The sequence below is a fragment of the Aedes aegypti genome, chromosome 1, assembly GCF_002204515.2.
Source record: "Aedes aegypti strain LVP_AGWG chromosome 1, AaegL5.0 Primary Assembly, whole genome shotgun sequence".
Lineage (NCBI taxonomy): Eukaryota > Metazoa > Arthropoda > Insecta > Diptera > Culicidae > Aedes > Aedes aegypti.
In genome coordinates, this window is record NC_035107.1 from 183,236,448 (window position 1) to 183,255,889 (window position 19,442).

Here is a 19,442-nt window from a genome sequence, read left to right on the forward strand (position 1 = left end):
AACATGCTGCTTTTTCATTTAAACTGATCTTAAATAGAAACAAATCAACTTTTGTCACCTCTGCCAAATCGTCTATTCTTACCCGTTACATAGAATAAATACAATTTTCTCGTTCAACTATTCAAAGCTTCCACTGCAAACTCTGTAATGTACCCAATGTCATCAACACCGATAGCAAAGTCATATATTTGCTTGAGGAATGTTATTAAACTTTTTTCCTTGAAGCAAATTTTTCCTGCCGTTTTATGTCTGATTTCCGCATTCAAAAACCTTACCCACGTTGGTTAGCTGCAAGACCCGAAATTGAAAGAAAGATCCCGAGCACTCTCGCCGAATGCTTCCATCAGATGAAGATCAGCAGTTCATTACGAAGAACGATGACATTTAAAAAGAATAATGAATTCAACAAATCATCGTTGAGCAGTTTTTGGCAAAGAATGATGATATTTTAAAAGAATAATAAATTCACTAGATCTAAATATTCCAGTCAATGTATAAAAAATACTTCTTTAAAGATCATTTGAATAACCATCGATATCCTAGATATTGGCATAACTTCAAATCATTAACAAATACATAGACGTATGAAATTTAAAAATATGACTACAATAATGTCTCGTTTTTCATTCAACAACAGGTAATAATTCAGATTATTCAAATGAATACGTTATAGTCCCAACTTTGCAAAACTTAGAAAAGAATAATCAATTTTCCCGAATGATCTTTCAAAAACCATTTCAAAATAAGCTTTCGACCAAATGTCCATTCGACCAAATGCCCCTTCGACCAAATGTACTTTCGACCAAACGTCATTCGACCAAATGTCATTCGACGAAATGTCCTTAAGCCATGTCGGAGAATTAACTGGTATTACTCTTCTAGACATAAACAAATATTCGGCAGAGTTGATTGAAAAATTGTAGAACCTAAATTTTTCAATAATCATTGTTAGTACCAACCAAAGTTATCTGTCAATCTGTACATTCCAGTTTTTTTTTTCAAATTCCTTCATTAGTTTCACATCAAACATTATATTCATTTTTTATATCTATGTGTTTTGTGTTTTGTTTTTATATCTATGTGTTTTGTGTGTTGTGTATCATCCTTATTGGGTGCTATTAAATAAAGTTTTTATCAACATTTTGTTAACAACATATTACATTTCATTTGCCGTAGCAGTTCCGAATTTTTTCAGGTGAGTATATTTCAGAGAAAAAAAAACGTTTTGAATTAACTTAACCTAGATACATAACGCATTTATCGTGAAATAGTAGATTGCAACTGTTTTTGTCTAGAATAATTAATATTTTTTGAGTGCTTTGCGAAGGCCCAAGCAGTCCGATTCATTTTTCGCGCGCTCGGAGTGTTTTTTCGGTGGCTTCGTTCGCTTGCTTAGTGCTTTGTGAAGGTCCAAGTGATTCGGTTTTCGCGCGCTCGGAGTGTTTTTTCGCTGGATTCGTTCGCTTGGGTAGTGCTTTGTGAAGGCCCAAGCTGTCCGATTCATTTTTTGCGCGCTCGGAGTGATCGTTGTTTTTCAGTTAGCACTTCATACGCGCGCCATCGGAGTTATTTTATATACCTGCTTATATGTGTTGACGCTGCGATTGTAACTTTCAGTCGAGGATGGATTACCAACTGGTGAGCTCGTTTCATGCTAAAATAACACATTTGTATCATAACATGTATTTTTTATGAATTTGTTGATCAAACTATGAATAGTTCGTCACTTTAAGTGTTGACATAAGCGCTCATTCATATTTTAAAACATTTTGAGATTCAAACCTTGGAATAGTTCGATGTTTAAAATGTCGACGCATTGATAGACTTTTTAAACAGAGGTTACATAAATCGCATCATTTACCAAAGTGAATCCTGATCATGTAGCTTTGAAGCCACCCAACTCCTTCTCGTGGCAATCATGAAGATGCTGAGGTATACTCGGTCTTTAGTAACAATGGATGTCACACTAACATTCCTTCCCTTCTCCGATGACCGTAAGGACGTGGCCGGCGCCATTATTGACATTACTAATTTCAGAGTTCTCGAAAATGTACATTGAAGATGGTATGCTACTCCCAAGCTACATCTGTTGGTTCCCTGTACAATTTCGATGATTCTTGTCAATCACGGAGTAGCAACTACGAATTGTACGGACATCAATGCTCACGCTCATGCACACAATTATTAATAATTTTATGCGACATTAGTTCCAATGTTTCAACATTAGATATTCTATGTAATTTTTATGAATATTTTACCAGGCAGGAAGCTTCTGAATCATTTAAGTATATTATTTTTCTCTACAGAGCTTTCTTCCTAGTATAACAACAACTAATCCATATTGGTACAGCATACACACTGTTAATTAGTGGATATAACTTAATGACGATTTGCTTGTTCGGTATTTTTTTTATACTGAGTACGAATTGTAAATCTTAAAAAAATACTGAACTTTCAGCTTTTTGATTGAAAACTTCTGAGGTTCAGCAATAATTTTTACTTTTTACTGAACAGCTACCGTTGTCAGACCCAATTTTGCAGCAATACCAAACAGGCCGAAAAGTCAGTAAAAACAATTACCGGCTATTGTTTGAAGTTTTTTCAACAATTACAGAATATCAGTTGAAGTTTTTTACTGACTGGTCGTCAAAATCAAATCAAAACATACTGATGCGCATGCGGGAATGTGTCAAATGAGAATCTCCTAGGCGATACAGCAGCTGCTGTAGAATCATCCAGCGCCAGGAGACACGGCTATGGCAACACGGATTCGCGACTACGAAGCAAAAAGAGATTCCACAAAGCACTCGCACCAACAGATAATTTCGTAAGGGACTGTCATCGTGTGCGTGAAAAAAAAAGCAAAAAATATCTCTCTCCTTGTTTTTCTTACAGAAAACCGAAGAAGACATCAGCACCTTCGTAGTCGCGAATGGCAACCAGTGAGAACTGCAATTTTCCAAGTATTGCAGTGAATGATGCTGATACAAACCGATTCCAAACAATTCTTTCTCAGAATGGCTTTAACATTGTACAATAAGATTTTGATACATTTTGATCTCTTTTTGGAAATAATGCAAAGAAAATGCATCTTGTCGTATTCTCAATCCGTCGTATCGTTTTCATTTCTGTCGCAATCATTTTCCAGATTCGTCTCACAACTTACGGCTTACTGTGATATATTGAGTGGTCAAAACACAATACATCAACGCTATAATAAAATGTTTTACTAGAATATATAGATCAACGGGCTTCTCCCTCCATTCATTCAGCATGATGGAATATACTAATTCCCTTTAAAATTCATTGTTCGTCATCAAAATTCAGCCCAAACATATGAACACAATTTCTATTGACCTTACAATTATGGCGTTTGCTCAGTAGATGCATTAGCCGTAGAAGGCCAATGTCGCGACTGTTCGTGTGACAAACATCTAGTTTGCCACGCTCTGACAGTCTGAGTACCGGGTCTATAAGTGTCAAATCAAATTTTTCAACCATAATAAAACATTCTCTACTACATGGCACTAAACAGACAATCAAAAACTTCAATGGTAAGAATTAATAAAATAATTCAATTTTGTGATAACAGCGCCACTAGCGTTCTAATACTTATATTTCTATTGTTTGCTCACAGTGCAGCGAAAACAACACAATCAAAGGAACCGTATTAATTAATTAGGGTTAATGCGCACAAGCTTTTTTTCTCAGTACGGATTGAACTTTGTTTACATTCTCAATTTTACGCGGACGGTGAGAAAATTCAATAAAATTTCGTGAATTCGTGAACAAGTGTACAAACCCTAACAGCTTCCACAAAAATACACTTGGAAAATGCATCTATGTTGCAGGTTAGTTGGAATATCCGCCGTAGTGAAACATTTTAAATGTGATACGACAAATAATAGCGTTTACGACGAAGTAGAACGAAACCCTAAGAAGGCGAAATTTAGTGACCAACTCATCTAGTTTAAGCAACCAAAAAGGCTCAGCATGATTTAAACTGCTTACAATGGTAAATTCGGTTTGTATCCATACAAAAATGTAAATTCATTTGTATCAAACTTGTATGCAAACTAACAAAATAATAATGATTTTGTCACACATTTTTCGATTACCTCCACTAAGATACGAGCATACCGTAGATGTTTATTATCAGCAAAGCGTGAAGCATATGAAACTGGAAAGCCAGTAAAACGCTCTACAATTTTACTAACTAAGTCAGTAATTTCCATCAAACAAAACATATTTTGGTTTACTGGGTTTTTCGGTAATCGTAAAAATTACCTAAAAATCCTTACAATTTTACTGGGGTCGGTAATCTGGATTTGCTGTGTATAGACATTTTATATATTTGTTACATTTGGCATGTATGCCCTCAATATGATCTTCGAGAGTTAAATTTTTATCTGCTTGAGCTCTAGATAGGGTGCAGAGTTACTTGGGCACTTCCATGATTCACTTTGGCATGGAGGGTTTTTCTCGGCCGAATTGTCTGAAACTTTGTAATAAGAAATATTTCTATACAACGCATATTGTGGCCAAATATGAGCACAGTGGATTCCTAAAAAACCACTGCCGAAGTGAATCAAGAGTGTCAAGAATAGGATCCGGCTCCCTACTTAGCTTTATCTGACCAATTTATTGGAACTCCTCTCATCGTGACAACATTTCTACTTGAAGGTTTCAAATAAAAAGCTTTTGGTTTATGTGGGAATATTATTAGTTGAGTTTAGGAAGCATTAGGAGTAATCATCCATTTTTGCAAGTATGAAGAAAAAATTTCCAAACATTTTTGCTAACTACTACAAATGACACGTAGGCTTCATTTTATGGTGGAAAGATTTTTATGACATACCGTAAAACGGGGTAACTTTGATAGTTTTTTCGAAGAAAACTGCAATGTTTATGCATGCTGATGCAAAGAATTACAATTTATATTTTTAAAACCAGTACTGCCTAGCTATCGATTGCACTTGATAGATTGCTAAAAGATTAATTCTGAATAGATATATTATTTTTCATATAATCGAAAGTCGGATTTCTGTTTTGGGGTAACTTTGATAGTGGAGTATAAATCGAACAAAATTGAATGGATTCCTGAACATTTATAGCGCGTTGCATACCTCTAGGCGTTTAACGCTATATGGAAATTTCTGACTTAGATTATAAAAATGGTCCTAGTTTGTAAAATTGGCTTTCGATAAGAGATTTGAGACCGAATTCATGTTCTATTATAACTAGGCTGTCAAGGATAAGCGACGAACTCATTATGACTCCATCAATTAGTGATCGTAGAACAGTGATGAGTGGTCGAATGTCCATTTTGGAATCCGAACTGATCACTGGCAAAAATTGAATTTTTGTTGACGTGGACCATCATTCTGTTCAAAATGACCTTATCAAAAAGTTTCCTGATGTAGGAAAGCAAGCTGATTGGAAGATAGATTGAAGCCTGCAGATTTTTGTCTCATTGAAATTGGTAAAGCTTTTGTATTTTACGAGTGTCAGAAAAATATGCCAACTGGAAACATTAGTTAAATATATCATCCAGGAATGGTTAGCTACTCTCTGAAGGTTTCTTGACGAGGATATAAAAAAAATCCATCATCGCCAGGGGCTTTCATATTTTTTTTTATATAATAGTTCTCTCTTCTTCCAAATCAGTCTCCCATGAATGTTCTCAAACGTTGTCTTGGTTGAGAATGCTTTTGAAAGCCTGAGTAACTTGATTTTCAATTGGGCTAGTACGTGTTCGTAAACTTAACAGCAAGTTTTTGAGCTTTTTCGCAATTAGTTAGTAATTATTTGTTTTCCTCTTTCAATACCGGAACTCGCTTCCGAGGTTCATTTTTTAATTTTTAATAATTTCCAAAAAAATACTTTGAACCTGGCTTCAATCGAGACATCATTTTTAAAATGTTTGTTTCTTAATTGAGTAAAACTTTTTTATTATCTTTTTGTAGATCATTGCCACACATCGCGTGCGTTAAAATTGCCTTCTCCTCACGTTTTAAAGATGGATTAAGAGTTTAAGATCATTGTCTATATTAACGGATTCGAATTTTACTTCACATTTTCGGTCCAGGATTTTTTCGTAATGGAAATTTCCTTGACTTTCCTGGGCATAGCGTATCATCAAACCTGCCACACGATATACGAATGCGAAAATGGCAACTTTGGAAACTCTCAGTAAATAACTGTCGAAGTGTTCATTGAGGTATGAATCCTACCCAAATTGATGATTTATCTGAACACTTTCATTTTTTTCCGATCGCAAACTGTGCATGTAAAGTTGAGACCCACCCGCAGCTCTTATCAATCAAAACACACGAAAATAAATCATGCTTTGCTAAACAAAATTTTCATAGGTGACAAAAAGACAAATATTTGAAATTAAGCTCTGTAAGTGTTACGATTTTATATTCCATTTAACAAAATAATAACAAATGTTCTATACTTTGCATTATTTTTTCCATTTTTTAACCGAAAATTCAAGTCCAAAAGTATTGTTTGACGTCAACTTGCGCTTCGATATGCAACGTTAATTTCATGTTGAATAATCAGAATCGTGAGTTCATTGTTTCACTAAACTATCCAGATATTTTGTTGTTTAAACACTAATTTGGCTCCGTAATGCCTTATACCACTTGAGCCTATGAAAAAAAAACAGTTAATTGTGAAAAAATGTTGACGGCATGCAAGAGCAATGTGCGATTGATAACATTTGAATACGCTTAACGGTATTACAATGCCTAATTAATAGATTGAAAAATAGTGAATTTAATTGTTATGCCTCCAAAAGAGCGTAACTCCATATTTTGCTAATTTTACCATTCAAAACTCCACCTAGAAGTTACAAATACCTAAGAACACCAACTTTGAACCAAATTTTGCTAGTATATTTCTTCCGATAATCATGGCGAATAAAAATCCGTTTAAATATCTCAGATTTCCTATGAAATTGTGGATTTATACAATCAAAAAGGCGTAACTTCAAAACGGGCCCTACGATTTTTTTGAAATTTCGCCCAGACATGCAGCTTAGCTATAGAAATCGACTGGTGAGTACAGATTTGATGGAGATTTTTTTTTCTGATAATAACGGTCAGGGGAGCACCGTGAAAAAGCCTTGAAAATAGCAAAACACTCGTTGCTAAGGGCAACCCAAAATTACTGCAGAAAAATGTTCTATTTCCCGTCGCATTTCCCGCATTTAAGTCTGGTATGCTACTGAAAAGGAATCGCTAAAGAAATTTCTCGTCGATTCCTTGCAGAATTTTCTACAGCGACTCCCATTTGAACTGACATTTCTTTTCAACTGCGTACTGCGATCAGCAAAAAGCGTATTCTTGATCAATTCCTTGCAGAAATTTTCCATGCATCAAGATAGGCCGAGAAATTACTTGTCAGCAGCGAATCAGGCTTCAGAGTCTTCAATGACACTAATCATTTAGAAAATTCATACACCCAACATAGGTTACTTGATGAGATTTACGTTTCTGAACTACTGTACTGGGAGAGCCACGTGATTTTCGCGAAATTCAAGCCTACTACTATTACCATTCCCAGCACTGGTTTCAACAAAAACACCAAAGTTCCAAAAGCTTAGGTTTCGAATGACAAAAAGGTTGATGTTTTATACGCCTACGAATCAGAGTCTATGAATGGAGAGTTGCGCAAAGAGAACTGGCAACAAGTTCCCCAATCACAAATCATTTAATTATTATAGCTTTAGTCTGTGTTGAATAACAATTATATATTTTTTAAACTAACTAATTTTGAATAGTTTTTTTTTAATTCCAGTTACATTTCAACTATTGAACGGATTGATATATTTCCACTAATGGGGTGAGATTACATTAGATGTAACAAGTAGGGGGCTCATTCACAAATCATAGGCCCTAAAGAATAATTATTTCATTACATAATTGTAAATCTTTTTTTTTAATTTCGTCACGATAACAATACCCCTCTCGTCTCAAAACGTGCTTGTTTATTCTGCTCGGTAGGTAGACGATTTGACAGTTCAATAGGTAGACTTGGTTTCAGTTTTCGCGCAACTCTCCATTCATCGACTCTGCTACGAATTATGATTGCAACTCCACCATATGCTCCATCCAGTCGATTATTACGATAAACAAAAATGTTTGCATCTCTTTTGAGTTTGGATTCAAGTTTCAAATAAGTATCGGAAATATTTGCTATATGCATGATTTTAGCTATGAGAAAAATTAACAACTCATCCTCTTAACCATCCAAAGAATGAGCAATCCAAAACACAATATTTTAAAAACTGTTTGGAAAAATCCTCCAAATTCGGAACAATTGGGCACGATTTGCAGCACCCTTTGTTTTCTCACTCATTTCGATGCAATTACCAGCATTACCCATTTCACTTTTGGGAGAAAGTGCGCATTCTGGAGACGTTCTCTCTTCCATCTATACCACGTTTAGTGACAGTTTTAAACCCCCTTTTTTGGACAAAACTTAATTTTAGATTTTCAAATTGAGCTGGAGTTTTCTAGTTTTATGCTATGTTCAGACTAGAGCTGATATTACGTAATATACACACTTAAACGGTTTCGCCGAGAACCCAACAGCTGATATCTCGGTAATTATTTGCCGATTCTCGGTAACGTTCGCCGAGATCTCGGCAAAAAATACGGATTGCCGAAATCTCGGTAAAATAAGTACCGAGATTCGGCGTTGAAAATTACCGAATTCTCAGCTGTTGGGTTCTCGGCGAAAAATTTTACTGAGGTCGGTGAAATAATTTAAGTGTGTAGGCCAACTTGATATCAAATGTCATACTTGTTATTTCCAGTGAAAACTAGATGTATTATATCTGATATCAAGAGAGCCTATATTACGCAATATAAGTGCTAGTTTGAACGTAGTATTAGGTGTATATTTTGCAAATCTAGCAGATTCATGAGATCATGTCTGTAATCACTATCGATCAAAGTAAGCAAGCATATTTCAGATGTCACCCATCGATTCCCATAGTAATCCGGTCACGTAGAGTGACAAGTATCGAGAAACTCGAGTGACAGAGCTAGTCAAGTGTTTTGATCGACTCGACTTATAAAATAGATCCCTTAACTTATGTTTAATTAAATTTGAAAAAAAAAACTTACTAATGTATGTTTTTTATCTTACAGCCACGCGATGCAACGTACAGTGGCGGCCCTTCATACAAAGAGCGGACAAAACCTCAAATAAGTCCCAAATCGCTTGATAATAGTAATCTATCAACTATCTTGGATACCTGATATCATCCCGTTGAAAATAACTGTCAAATTGGAAATTCTATTTTATAGTGAAATTTGTCAAAATTAAGTCCTTTCATACAATCGAATAAAATGGCTATTATTACAAAAAAATGGTTATAATGCAGAAACTTGTGTATAAACCTAAACAAGAGATACATATTTAAGTTCCTTGCAGTAATTTCAGTAAAGTTTTAATCGAGTAATGACACATTATGTAGATTTGAATGATAAAATAGATAAATTATAATGAAAAATGGAAATGGAATTTTCACCTGTATTGCACGTCAGAAAGTATGGATGATTTGCTGCTTCATAGTGAGTGTCTCATATTCTCGAAACAACATTTTTGCTACAAATAACAACTTTATGCATTGAAATTTCTTTTATTATAGCCAAGTCTAACTGATTGTGAGTTTAAATGCCAAAAATAAAAGATAAAAGAAAGTCACACTTAACATTTGTGAATCTTTTAATGTTAAAATATTCCACCAATGATTAAACCTTATTTTCATGCTGTTTAACACTGTATTGTGAATTATTATTATTTTTATTTATTATAAATATATTATTATTATAATATATTATAATATATTTATTATAAAGGTTTTGACTAGTGTCGGTCGCCTCTGAGTATTGTGAATGATTATTTCGTAAAACTGCAATTATCATTGGTATCACTTATTTGGTTGAAAACTGGTACATTCATGTTTTCACTTGGGAAGCCGAATGTCTGAAAACACGACTTAAATTCATCTCCCACCAGCTTGATCTAGAGCACTTACCACCATCAAAAGCTCATCCTGCGTGGTTGATTTGGGCAGTTGCACATGCTCAGCGTAGATTCCAATCTCTTCGGCAGCCTTTATCTTCATGCGGATGTACACGTTCGAATCTTCCCGACCACCCACTTGTACAATGGCTAATCCTGGCACCAAGGTAGGAATCTTATTCCTAATTTCACTCACATCTTTTTTCAATTTGTCACGAATTTCTCTGCAAAATGAGTTGTTAAAATAAAAAGAAATATTCTGCTGTAAGCACTCAGTTGTTTGATAATCATTTTCATTCGTCACTGGTATCTAAACTTTCAGCGTATTTTGTACACTTTTTCATTTGATAACTCACTTGGAAACTTCCACGCCCGATAAAACCTTAGCCGTACCGATCATGTTCGCGTCGGTCGATTTTTCACAAGGTATGTTCTCCACAAAAGGTTTGATTAATTTTCGAACAGCCGAAAACGGAGAAACGTCTGAAGCGGTCGAAGTTCCGTTCAAAAATGATGGTAACGCGAATCCGTTAAAGCTTGATTGCTCCGAATCCTGCACTTGATCGGATCCTTCCGTGTTGGGTCGCCACTTGTCCAGTCCTGACCGTTGAATGTCCACGAACGATGAACTGCAACTGAATCGAGAATTGATTTGAACATCGCTCAACAGCATCCGCCGAGGTAAATATCTTCGCAAAATCATAGTATTGATGAAGCTCTAATGTGCCATGCGCACGCCCAGCTAAAACAAAAAGTGCGCCAATAGGACGATTGCGATTAACTGATCGAATTGTGTTGGTGTGATTATCGCTAGAAACGATTTCATTAAACTGCACTATTTGAATTAACGATTTTTAACAGAGGAAAATCACACGAGAGGACGATTTCCTCCTTTACTGTTGCCCCCACCAACCAGCTGGGATTGCAGGCGTAAGTATTCAAGTAGATTGCAGCGCTCCCGAGGGTCAAGAATTATGAAAGGGCACGTGGAGATAAGGAACCGTTTATTAGCGCTCCACATAAAAGCAACAGTACTATCAGTAAACAGGACTACAGAAGAAGATGGATGCACTGGATTTTTACTGGAAGGCTCAGTCTTGGCCTTCAATTTGTTCAAACACTCCCTTTAATGATTATACTGTTTTAACTCTTGAAAAGCGAAAGCTATTTATAATGTTCCATTCATATGGAACTCGTGACAAAACAAATATTTTGCAAAATGTGGCTTTAGAATGTGTTTGATCGATAACAAAGTTTGTTTTGATTTTTCGTATTAATTTGGTCTAAAAATACGCATATTCTTATGTTTTAGTCATGTGTAAACTCTTGAATGTTGTTTTTATTTTTTGCAAAACGGAATACCGTAAATTCGGGTGAAATTGATTACCGGGTCATATGATTTTATTTCTTCCTAATGAAGCACAAATGTCAATGTAACCTCAAACCTGCAGTGAATGAACGTTTTTCTTCGGGACCATTGGCGAATGGCGTGTTGTGAAATTACTGTGTTAAAGAATGTGTCTTGCTATGAAAATAAAGTTAAATAGGTAAGTTCCAGATTCATGTATGATGTATTATTGACAAACATTCATAAACTTCTAGTTCTAAGCAAGGATTTGGACATGGTATCAACCTAAAAGTTTTTGAGGATACTTAAAATATATCCCGAAACAAGAATTTCTACGCCATTTTGTCCACATTCATTTTGTCTACATTCCAAAGAATTATTACCAAAAATTCTCGAGTGGTTATTCCAGCAAATCTATTGGGAACATTTCAAATTCAACCTTTGTTTCGTGATTCAGTTTCTCTAGATTTTTTGCAGCTGCTATTGGGTTTCAAAGTTTATATGTTATGCCTTTATTTTTCAATATGGGATTACTCTAACTTCATATTTTTCCACAACATTTTCAAACAAAATGTGTTAACTTTTATATGTGTAGTAAATTAGGTATACATGCAACACGAATGTTGCAATGAAAAAGGTGTTTGTTCGGAAATCAATATGGGACAGTTATGCTTTCATGGGCAGTAAAGGCTTTCCTGAAAAATATCTGAAATTATTTATGAAGTAAATCCTGACGGAATCTTTGAGATAATTTCTGTGGTTATTTTTGGAAAAAAATCCAGGTTGTATTTTGAGATATCCAAAACAACAATAACTAATTGCGAAAAACCTCAGAAACTTGCTATGCAGTTTGAAAGTGCGCACAATTTTAATTTAGGACTTACTAGTCCAATTGAAAATCAAGTTACTCAGGACTTCGAAAATATTCGAAATCAAGAGAACGTTTCGAAAATTGCTGGGAGACTGATTTGGAAGAAGTGAGAACTATTATTAAAAAATTGAAAAATATGAAAGCTCCTGGCGATGATGGAACTTTCTACATCGTCATCAAGAAACTTCCAGAAAGTAGCTTACCGTCAAACGGGGTAACTTGCAATACTTTTCAACTTCAAAGCTATATGGATGAAAAATGTATGGATTCAGATGAGACAAAAACCATCTAGTATCCTTATCGCCACGTAAAGAATACCACGTGGTATTCATTTTATCAGTATTTGGTTTTCTGGGATCAGGAGAGACGAAAAACATACATTTTTCATGCTACCCCTGATGTGGGGTAACATGCAACACACAGTGCTACCAAAAGCTCACTATTCAAAACATAACCTATATCGTGTTATTATGAACATTTAATAATGTTTTGCAGTAAAAGCATAACAATAATCAAAAATAGAATGATCTACTCTTAGAAAACTAATTATTATTGATTGAATTATGAGTATTAAGCCAATTCGATTGAAAATTCCATTGGTATTGCATGGGGTGTCTACACGGGAAAATTCTAGCTTGTCATAAGTCTTTACAGTTATGGGAAAGCCATTAAAACGTTTTAATGCAACTTTTCTACAAATACAAAGAAACTTTTTTACAAATAACTTATTTTTTATTCATATTTCAATCAATGCGACGTATTACATATTGATATGTATGCCAAAAATAATCTCTGTTGGTGTTTTGGCATAACTTTCATCATATTTCATGCAGAAAGTAGAAAGAGCAGATCTGCTAGGTTATGTTGATACAGATTTTCAAAACTATTAATCATGTTCATGAAGAAAATAAAACTAATTCTAATTATAATGGGGTTAATGTAAATTTTCTAATATTCTGTACCAAACGAGTATTGAATCGATTGAGGTACAATAATTGTAATGTTTTTGAACAAATATATGCTCAATTTTGCTTTTTCATGTGTTGTTGATGGCGTGCGGCAAGAAATATCGAACAATTGAGATTAACATTGCTGTTGCAAGTTACCCCACAAGGGTAGTCAAAAACATTTTTAAATTTTTATAGTGTTTAAGCGTCAAATTATAAAAAAAACTTTTATATTGTCTATTAGTACACTACTATGTACTGTAACTGATAGCAAATGCCTCGAATGACATATTTCTACCGTTTGGGGGTACGAGGAACGATTTTCAGCATTATTTTCGTATAATGCAACGTGTAATATACTTTTCCCCTCCAGCAAACCAACCAAAAAATAAACAATACCCACATACTCGCCAAAATCTTCTGTTTTGTATCTATGGACAATAAACGGTGAACAAAATAATAATAATGTAACTCAATGCTAAACGAAATGTTAATTAGGTTGCATATCGAAGTGGTGCATGTTTCACCCCTGTTGCAAGATACCCCGTTTGACGTTGTTATTATAGTTGATATATTTAACAAATATTTTCAATTAGCATATTTTTCTGACAAATGGAAAATGCTAAGGTTGTTCCAATTTTAAAACCAGACAAAAATCCTGCAGAAGCTTCTAGCTAACGTCCAATCAGTTTGCTTTCTCCCATCAGTAAACGTTTTGAAAAGGTTATTTTGAACAGAATGATGGCCCACATCAACGAAAATTCAATTTTTGACAATGAACAGTTCGGATTCCGCCATGGACATTCGACCACTCATCAACTTTTACGTGTAACAAATTTGATCCATCCCAACAAATCTGAAGGCTATCCTACTGGTTTTGCTCTTCTAGACATAGAAAAATCATTCGACAGCATGAAGGTTTGATTGTAAAATTATAAAAACTTTAATTTTCCAACATACATTGTAAGAATAATTCAAAGTTATCTGTCAAATCGTACACTTCAGGTTAATTATCAGAACTCCAGGTCTGAAAGACTTCCTGTAAGAGCTGGTGTTCCTCAAGGCAGCATTTTGGGACCAATATTATACAATATTTTCACATCTGACTTACCTGAGTTACCTCAGGGATGTCAGAAATCTCTGTTTGCGGATGACACAGGCCTCTCCGCCAAAGGACGAAGCCTGCGTGTCATCTGTAGTCGGTTGCAACAAAGTTTGGATATTTTTTCTTCATACTTGCAAAAATGGAAGATTTCTCCTAATGCTTCCAAAACTCAACTAATAATATTCCCACATAAACCAAAAGCTCTTTATTTGAAACCTTCAAGTAGACATGTTGTCACGATGAGAGGGGTTCCATTAATTGGGTAGATGAAGTTAAGTATCTAGGGCTCATGCTAGATACGAATTTAACTTTCAAAAATCACATTGAGGGCATTCAAGCCAAATGTAATAAATATGTAAAATGTCTCTATTCCCTTATTAATAGAAAATCAAAACTTTGTCTTAAGAACAAGCTTTTGATATTCAAACAAATTTTCAGGCCAGCCATGTTGTATGCTGTACCAATATGGACTAGCTATTTTAATACCAGGAAGAAAGCTCTGCAGAGAATAAATAAAATTTCTACCAATGAGTAACATAGAATATCCAATGTTGAAACATTGGAACAAATGTCAAATAAAATAATAAATAATTTCAGGCAAAAATCATTACAATCTTCTATTGCCACGATTAATGCGTTATATGTTTAGGTTAAAGTAGGTTAAGTATATTCAAAGCGTTTTATCTCTTATAAGCAGGTGAAATCATCTCACCTGTAAAAAATCTGAAATGCTACGGCAAATGAAATGTAAAATGTTGTTAACAAATTGTAATAAAATCTTAGATTTGTTTTAGCATATTAGGATGATTAGGAAATCTCTTAGAGTTACTGGAGGAATTTTAAAAGAAATTTTAGGAGTTATCTCTGGAGTAGTTGCTGAAGATATTCTTAGAGAAATTCACAATCAAATCCTTGAAGGCATTTCTGGTTGAATATTACAACATGTTTAAAAAAGGAGCCTTGCAGGATGGCAAAAACCTTGAGGACTAAACTGCCCAGAAAGGCAAAACTGCCCCATATGGAAAAAGTAGGCATCGAGAAATAAACTAACTTGAACATAATTTAAGTATTGTAGCTGCTAATAGGTATCATAATTCATATAGAGACCATTATGCCTTTATTTTTCAATATGGGACTACACTAACTTCATATTTTGCCACAACATTTTCAAACAAAATGTGTTATTTTTTATATGTATAGTAAAGTATGTTTATTGTTTTTTTATTTGTAAAAACATCCAAATCCAACTGGTTAAACCAATATTTGGATGATAATACATTCATTCCACCAGATCTCATTGAACCGAATCGCTCATAAGTGATCCACTTCACCCCATTTTACGGTATACTATATTATATGTTCTCCGTTATGACACAAATATGCTTTTGCTTCAGTTGCGAAAAACTCAGATGATCTGAAGCGATTACATGATCACATTTGAAATCAGTTTGGAGGAATGTATTGAGTGGGTAATTAATGCCACTTTTCATCGCTATTGGCATATTTTTGCAGCGAGGCAGAAAGTTTCGTCTTCCGTAATATCTATCACCAGCGTTAAACCACATATTACAGTGGATTGAAAAATGGAATGATCTTGGGAGAGAAATTAGTCAACCGTTAAAAATCTGATCTTGGTTGTCGTTTGTAATGGATTTAGCCTTGGGTTTGTTAACGTGGTTTTGTTGGAGGACGCAATGCAGCAAATCGGTGACACAGACAAACAAATGTAAAATTAATAACAATTAACGTTCGTCTACTTTTTGATCAAATAATTAAAATCTGGAACGTTGTTATGTTCAAAATGCATTAAAACCAGGCCATAGACAACCATATATCAATACACAGTGTTCTTCGTAGCCAGGATGTCCCGGGCGATAAGTGAATATCGCCCACTGTCAATTGTGACAACTATGAAAACATAGACCATTGCTTTGTTTAATGTTTGTTATGATTTGGTTATCGAGTTTTATTATCGTTAAATCAGCCAATAATGTGCCAGAAAGTTGAAGCAATATTACGATAGTTTTGGAATGAGAGCAAACATTTAAAGGCATCCTGCAAGCCTCCAGGCATGCAATCGGTTATTTTTTGCGATATTTGTTCGATTCCGAATCATAAACATTACGATGCGATACAATTTTATTGACAAATGAAATGACTTATTCACGATGCTCATTTAAAGTTTGAATGTCAATAAGCATACATCGAGCCTCATATGATGGCAGTGGAAACGTTGTCCAGACTAATTTGCGTAAGGTATATACAAGAAATTGCTTCTGTACTGGGTTTTCATATGTGGAGATCACACAATACTACAATATTCTAGAACTAATCTCACATACGCAATGTATATGGATTTTGAAAATTGTAGCTAAAACGATTATCAAAGCTTAACATATTGATAGCTTTATGGATAAGGGGTCATGCACAAATTACGTCACGTTCCAAGGAGGGGGAGGGGGTCAGATCGAGCGTGACAAACCTTACAAAATTTTTGGAGGACTCATACAAAAACGTGACAAAAGTGCCCTCCCTTTTGAGAGGGAGAGGGTCGGAAAAGTTGAAATTTAGCGTGACATAATTTGTGTACCATCCCTAATCGTATTATAATGATCAGTGACTGTAAGTTTGAAATCTTATATAACACCTAAATCACTAATCTTATCGCAATTTTGAACATCTTGGTTTCTTAAAAGATAGTAATCTGCTAAATGTGATTAGATTTCATTTTTTGACGTCTAATTGAAGTAAGCTTTCAGCTCATCAAATATACTTATTCCATTCAGATAAATGTCGCTGTCTTTTTTGATATTGATTTCCATAGAAAGTTTCATATCGTCAGCATAAATGGGAATTTTAACATGATTTATCACATATGAAATATCTTTAACAAACAATATCAATAAAAAGGGACATAAATGTGAACCTTGGGGAGCTCCTGATGAAACGTGAACAGGTTTAGACAGTTTTCCATCAAATCTTACTATTTGTTGGCGATCTGTTAAATATTATTTGATCCAGTTGAGGAGTCTCATTGTAGTTGTACTCTTGAAGTACAGTGGATATGGCTTGAGTAAGTTGGTTGACAATATGCAAATGATTTTCTAAACTTTCATGAGTTTTTTTGTTGTCTGTAAATGTTATAGCGCATCAAGGAAAAGAAAGGCGGCCGAGATTTAAAAACCATCAAAGTACATCGTCAAGCAGGCCATATGCACGTGTGGTCTAAACAGCGACATTTTAATCACTATGGGTACCATCTGGGAGGAAGAAACCGGTAAGAAATTTATGTACGTCAAGGTGAGCCGAGATTATGCTGTCACGAACTGGCACTGTGAGCCCGGATCTTAAACAATAGACTAACATGATAAAAGCGCGTAATTGATCAAACATATTTTTGCATTTCATTAAAAATGACAAAAAAAAGATTTAAAAGCTATTCATGCTTATTCAAAAGCAATGTCACGATCAAGGATGGAAATCTAGTGATCATGATAAAACAAATGATGCATCGTGGTTGTTCTTTATCATGCGATCATAGCAACAACGATAAACCCTTAGTCGTCAAGCCATCATAACAAACTTCGCTCCGCGAAAAATGAATCGCTCGGCATGTGTGCTAACCTGGGAGGGAGGCACCGATACTACACACGAAATTGGATACAATTGTTTTCCAAATTGCAAGATAACTCCAGTTTGCCAACGACAATCAAGGCAGGCTTAGTCAAAATCGCTAGTTTTCAATTGTTGTGTGCCTTCGATCTTTCTGGACAAACCTTGAAAAAGGGCCACAGTTTTCTATGCGTTTGATTTTCAGTTTGAATGAAAACAGTAAATAAAGCCTCATTCCAATACGTTGTTATTAAATAAGAATTAAGGCCTTTTGGTGCGTCATCACAAAATGGCTTCTTCCAAAATCATTAACATATTGTTATGATAGTATTGGTTTTTGCAACATCGATGAAATATAACTGCTTATCACCTGATTTAATGGATAATTTATGCGAAGAAAAATGCTTCAGGTGGTATTTCAATATTTAATCAACACTTTCAGGTACAGCATTATCAATTTAGCGACAATATACATGAGATTTATATTCTCAAAAAAATCTCCGATTTTATGCCGCATTTCATTGCCTCACACAACTACACTTGTAAATAGAAGGTGCTTACCTTTTCCATTGTAATTCTGCAGCAAACATTTGTGTTTTGGATTTCAAATTGCGTTCACTACACTTCCACTAAACAAATCTTTCATTTACTTCCCTTAAAGGAACACATTTCAAACGGGAATCAAATATTTATAAAGTTTTATCAACCGCAACACTCAAAACTATTATGGCGGTGGTTTTCACTTGCTGCGAATCGACGCCGCCACCGCACACTGAGACATGCCTGTGTTTATAGTCTAAAATATAAAACTTTTTTTCTGTTGTATTAATTTTCAGTGCGGATAGGTTGGGCAAAGCATAGAAACTTGAAATTCATACGTTGTTTGTTTTTAGATTCTCTCAAATTACAAAAACCATCTCTACGAAGCATAAAATCATACCAATAGTTTATCAATTTGGACCACCCAAAATAATTGAAAAGCCCCACAGTGCGATGCGTCGGGATGCGTCGGAACGCGTCTATCGTGTGTGCACAATCATCGCGATCGTTGAGCGCAGTGATGTCAGAGTTGCTATCTGTAAAATCATAGCATTTAATGTGAATTGATCACAAAAATCACTAAAATTTTATTAAATCAGTGATCTTGTGATGGAAAACTATTTGCAAAATGATAAGTTTTTATGATATGCAGCAAATGTTCCGAAAACAAGCATATAAAAATTGCTAGAAAAATCTGTCACCAATCACCTGGCAACACCGTCATCCCTTGCAAACATAAACCGTACCGATGCATAACAAAAATATAAGATAAATCCAATTAAAAACTGAGAAATTTCGTTGCCCTTCATTAAATTGTAATGTTTTCTTTTGATATGTACGATTGAAGAGTTGATTTTGATTTCCAATACTCGTCAATCTACTAAATTTCCCATGTGTTTACATAAAAATATTCTTAACACAAATGTTATATTTTTTGTTTGTTTGTTTTGAAAATATACATGGAAAGGCGACACT

At 34.7% G+C, this 19,442-nt stretch overlaps 1 protein-coding gene across 1 annotated transcript in view; it reads right to left on the reverse strand.

Moving 5' to 3' along the window:
• The window catches only part of LOC5567414 (C-1-tetrahydrofolate synthase, cytoplasmic), an 87,621-nt gene that overhangs the window by 44,739 nt on the left and 23,440 nt on the right, over nt 1-19,442 (reverse strand). The window contains exons 2-3 of the mRNA XM_021854796.1: nt 10,401-10,679; nt 10,058-10,268 (exon numbers count right to left, since the gene is read on the reverse strand). Of these exons, the coding sequence (XP_021710488.1) occupies nt 10,058-10,268; nt 10,401-10,679 (490 nt within the window). The remainder of the gene's footprint in view (nt 1-10,057; nt 10,269-10,400; nt 10,680-19,442) is intronic.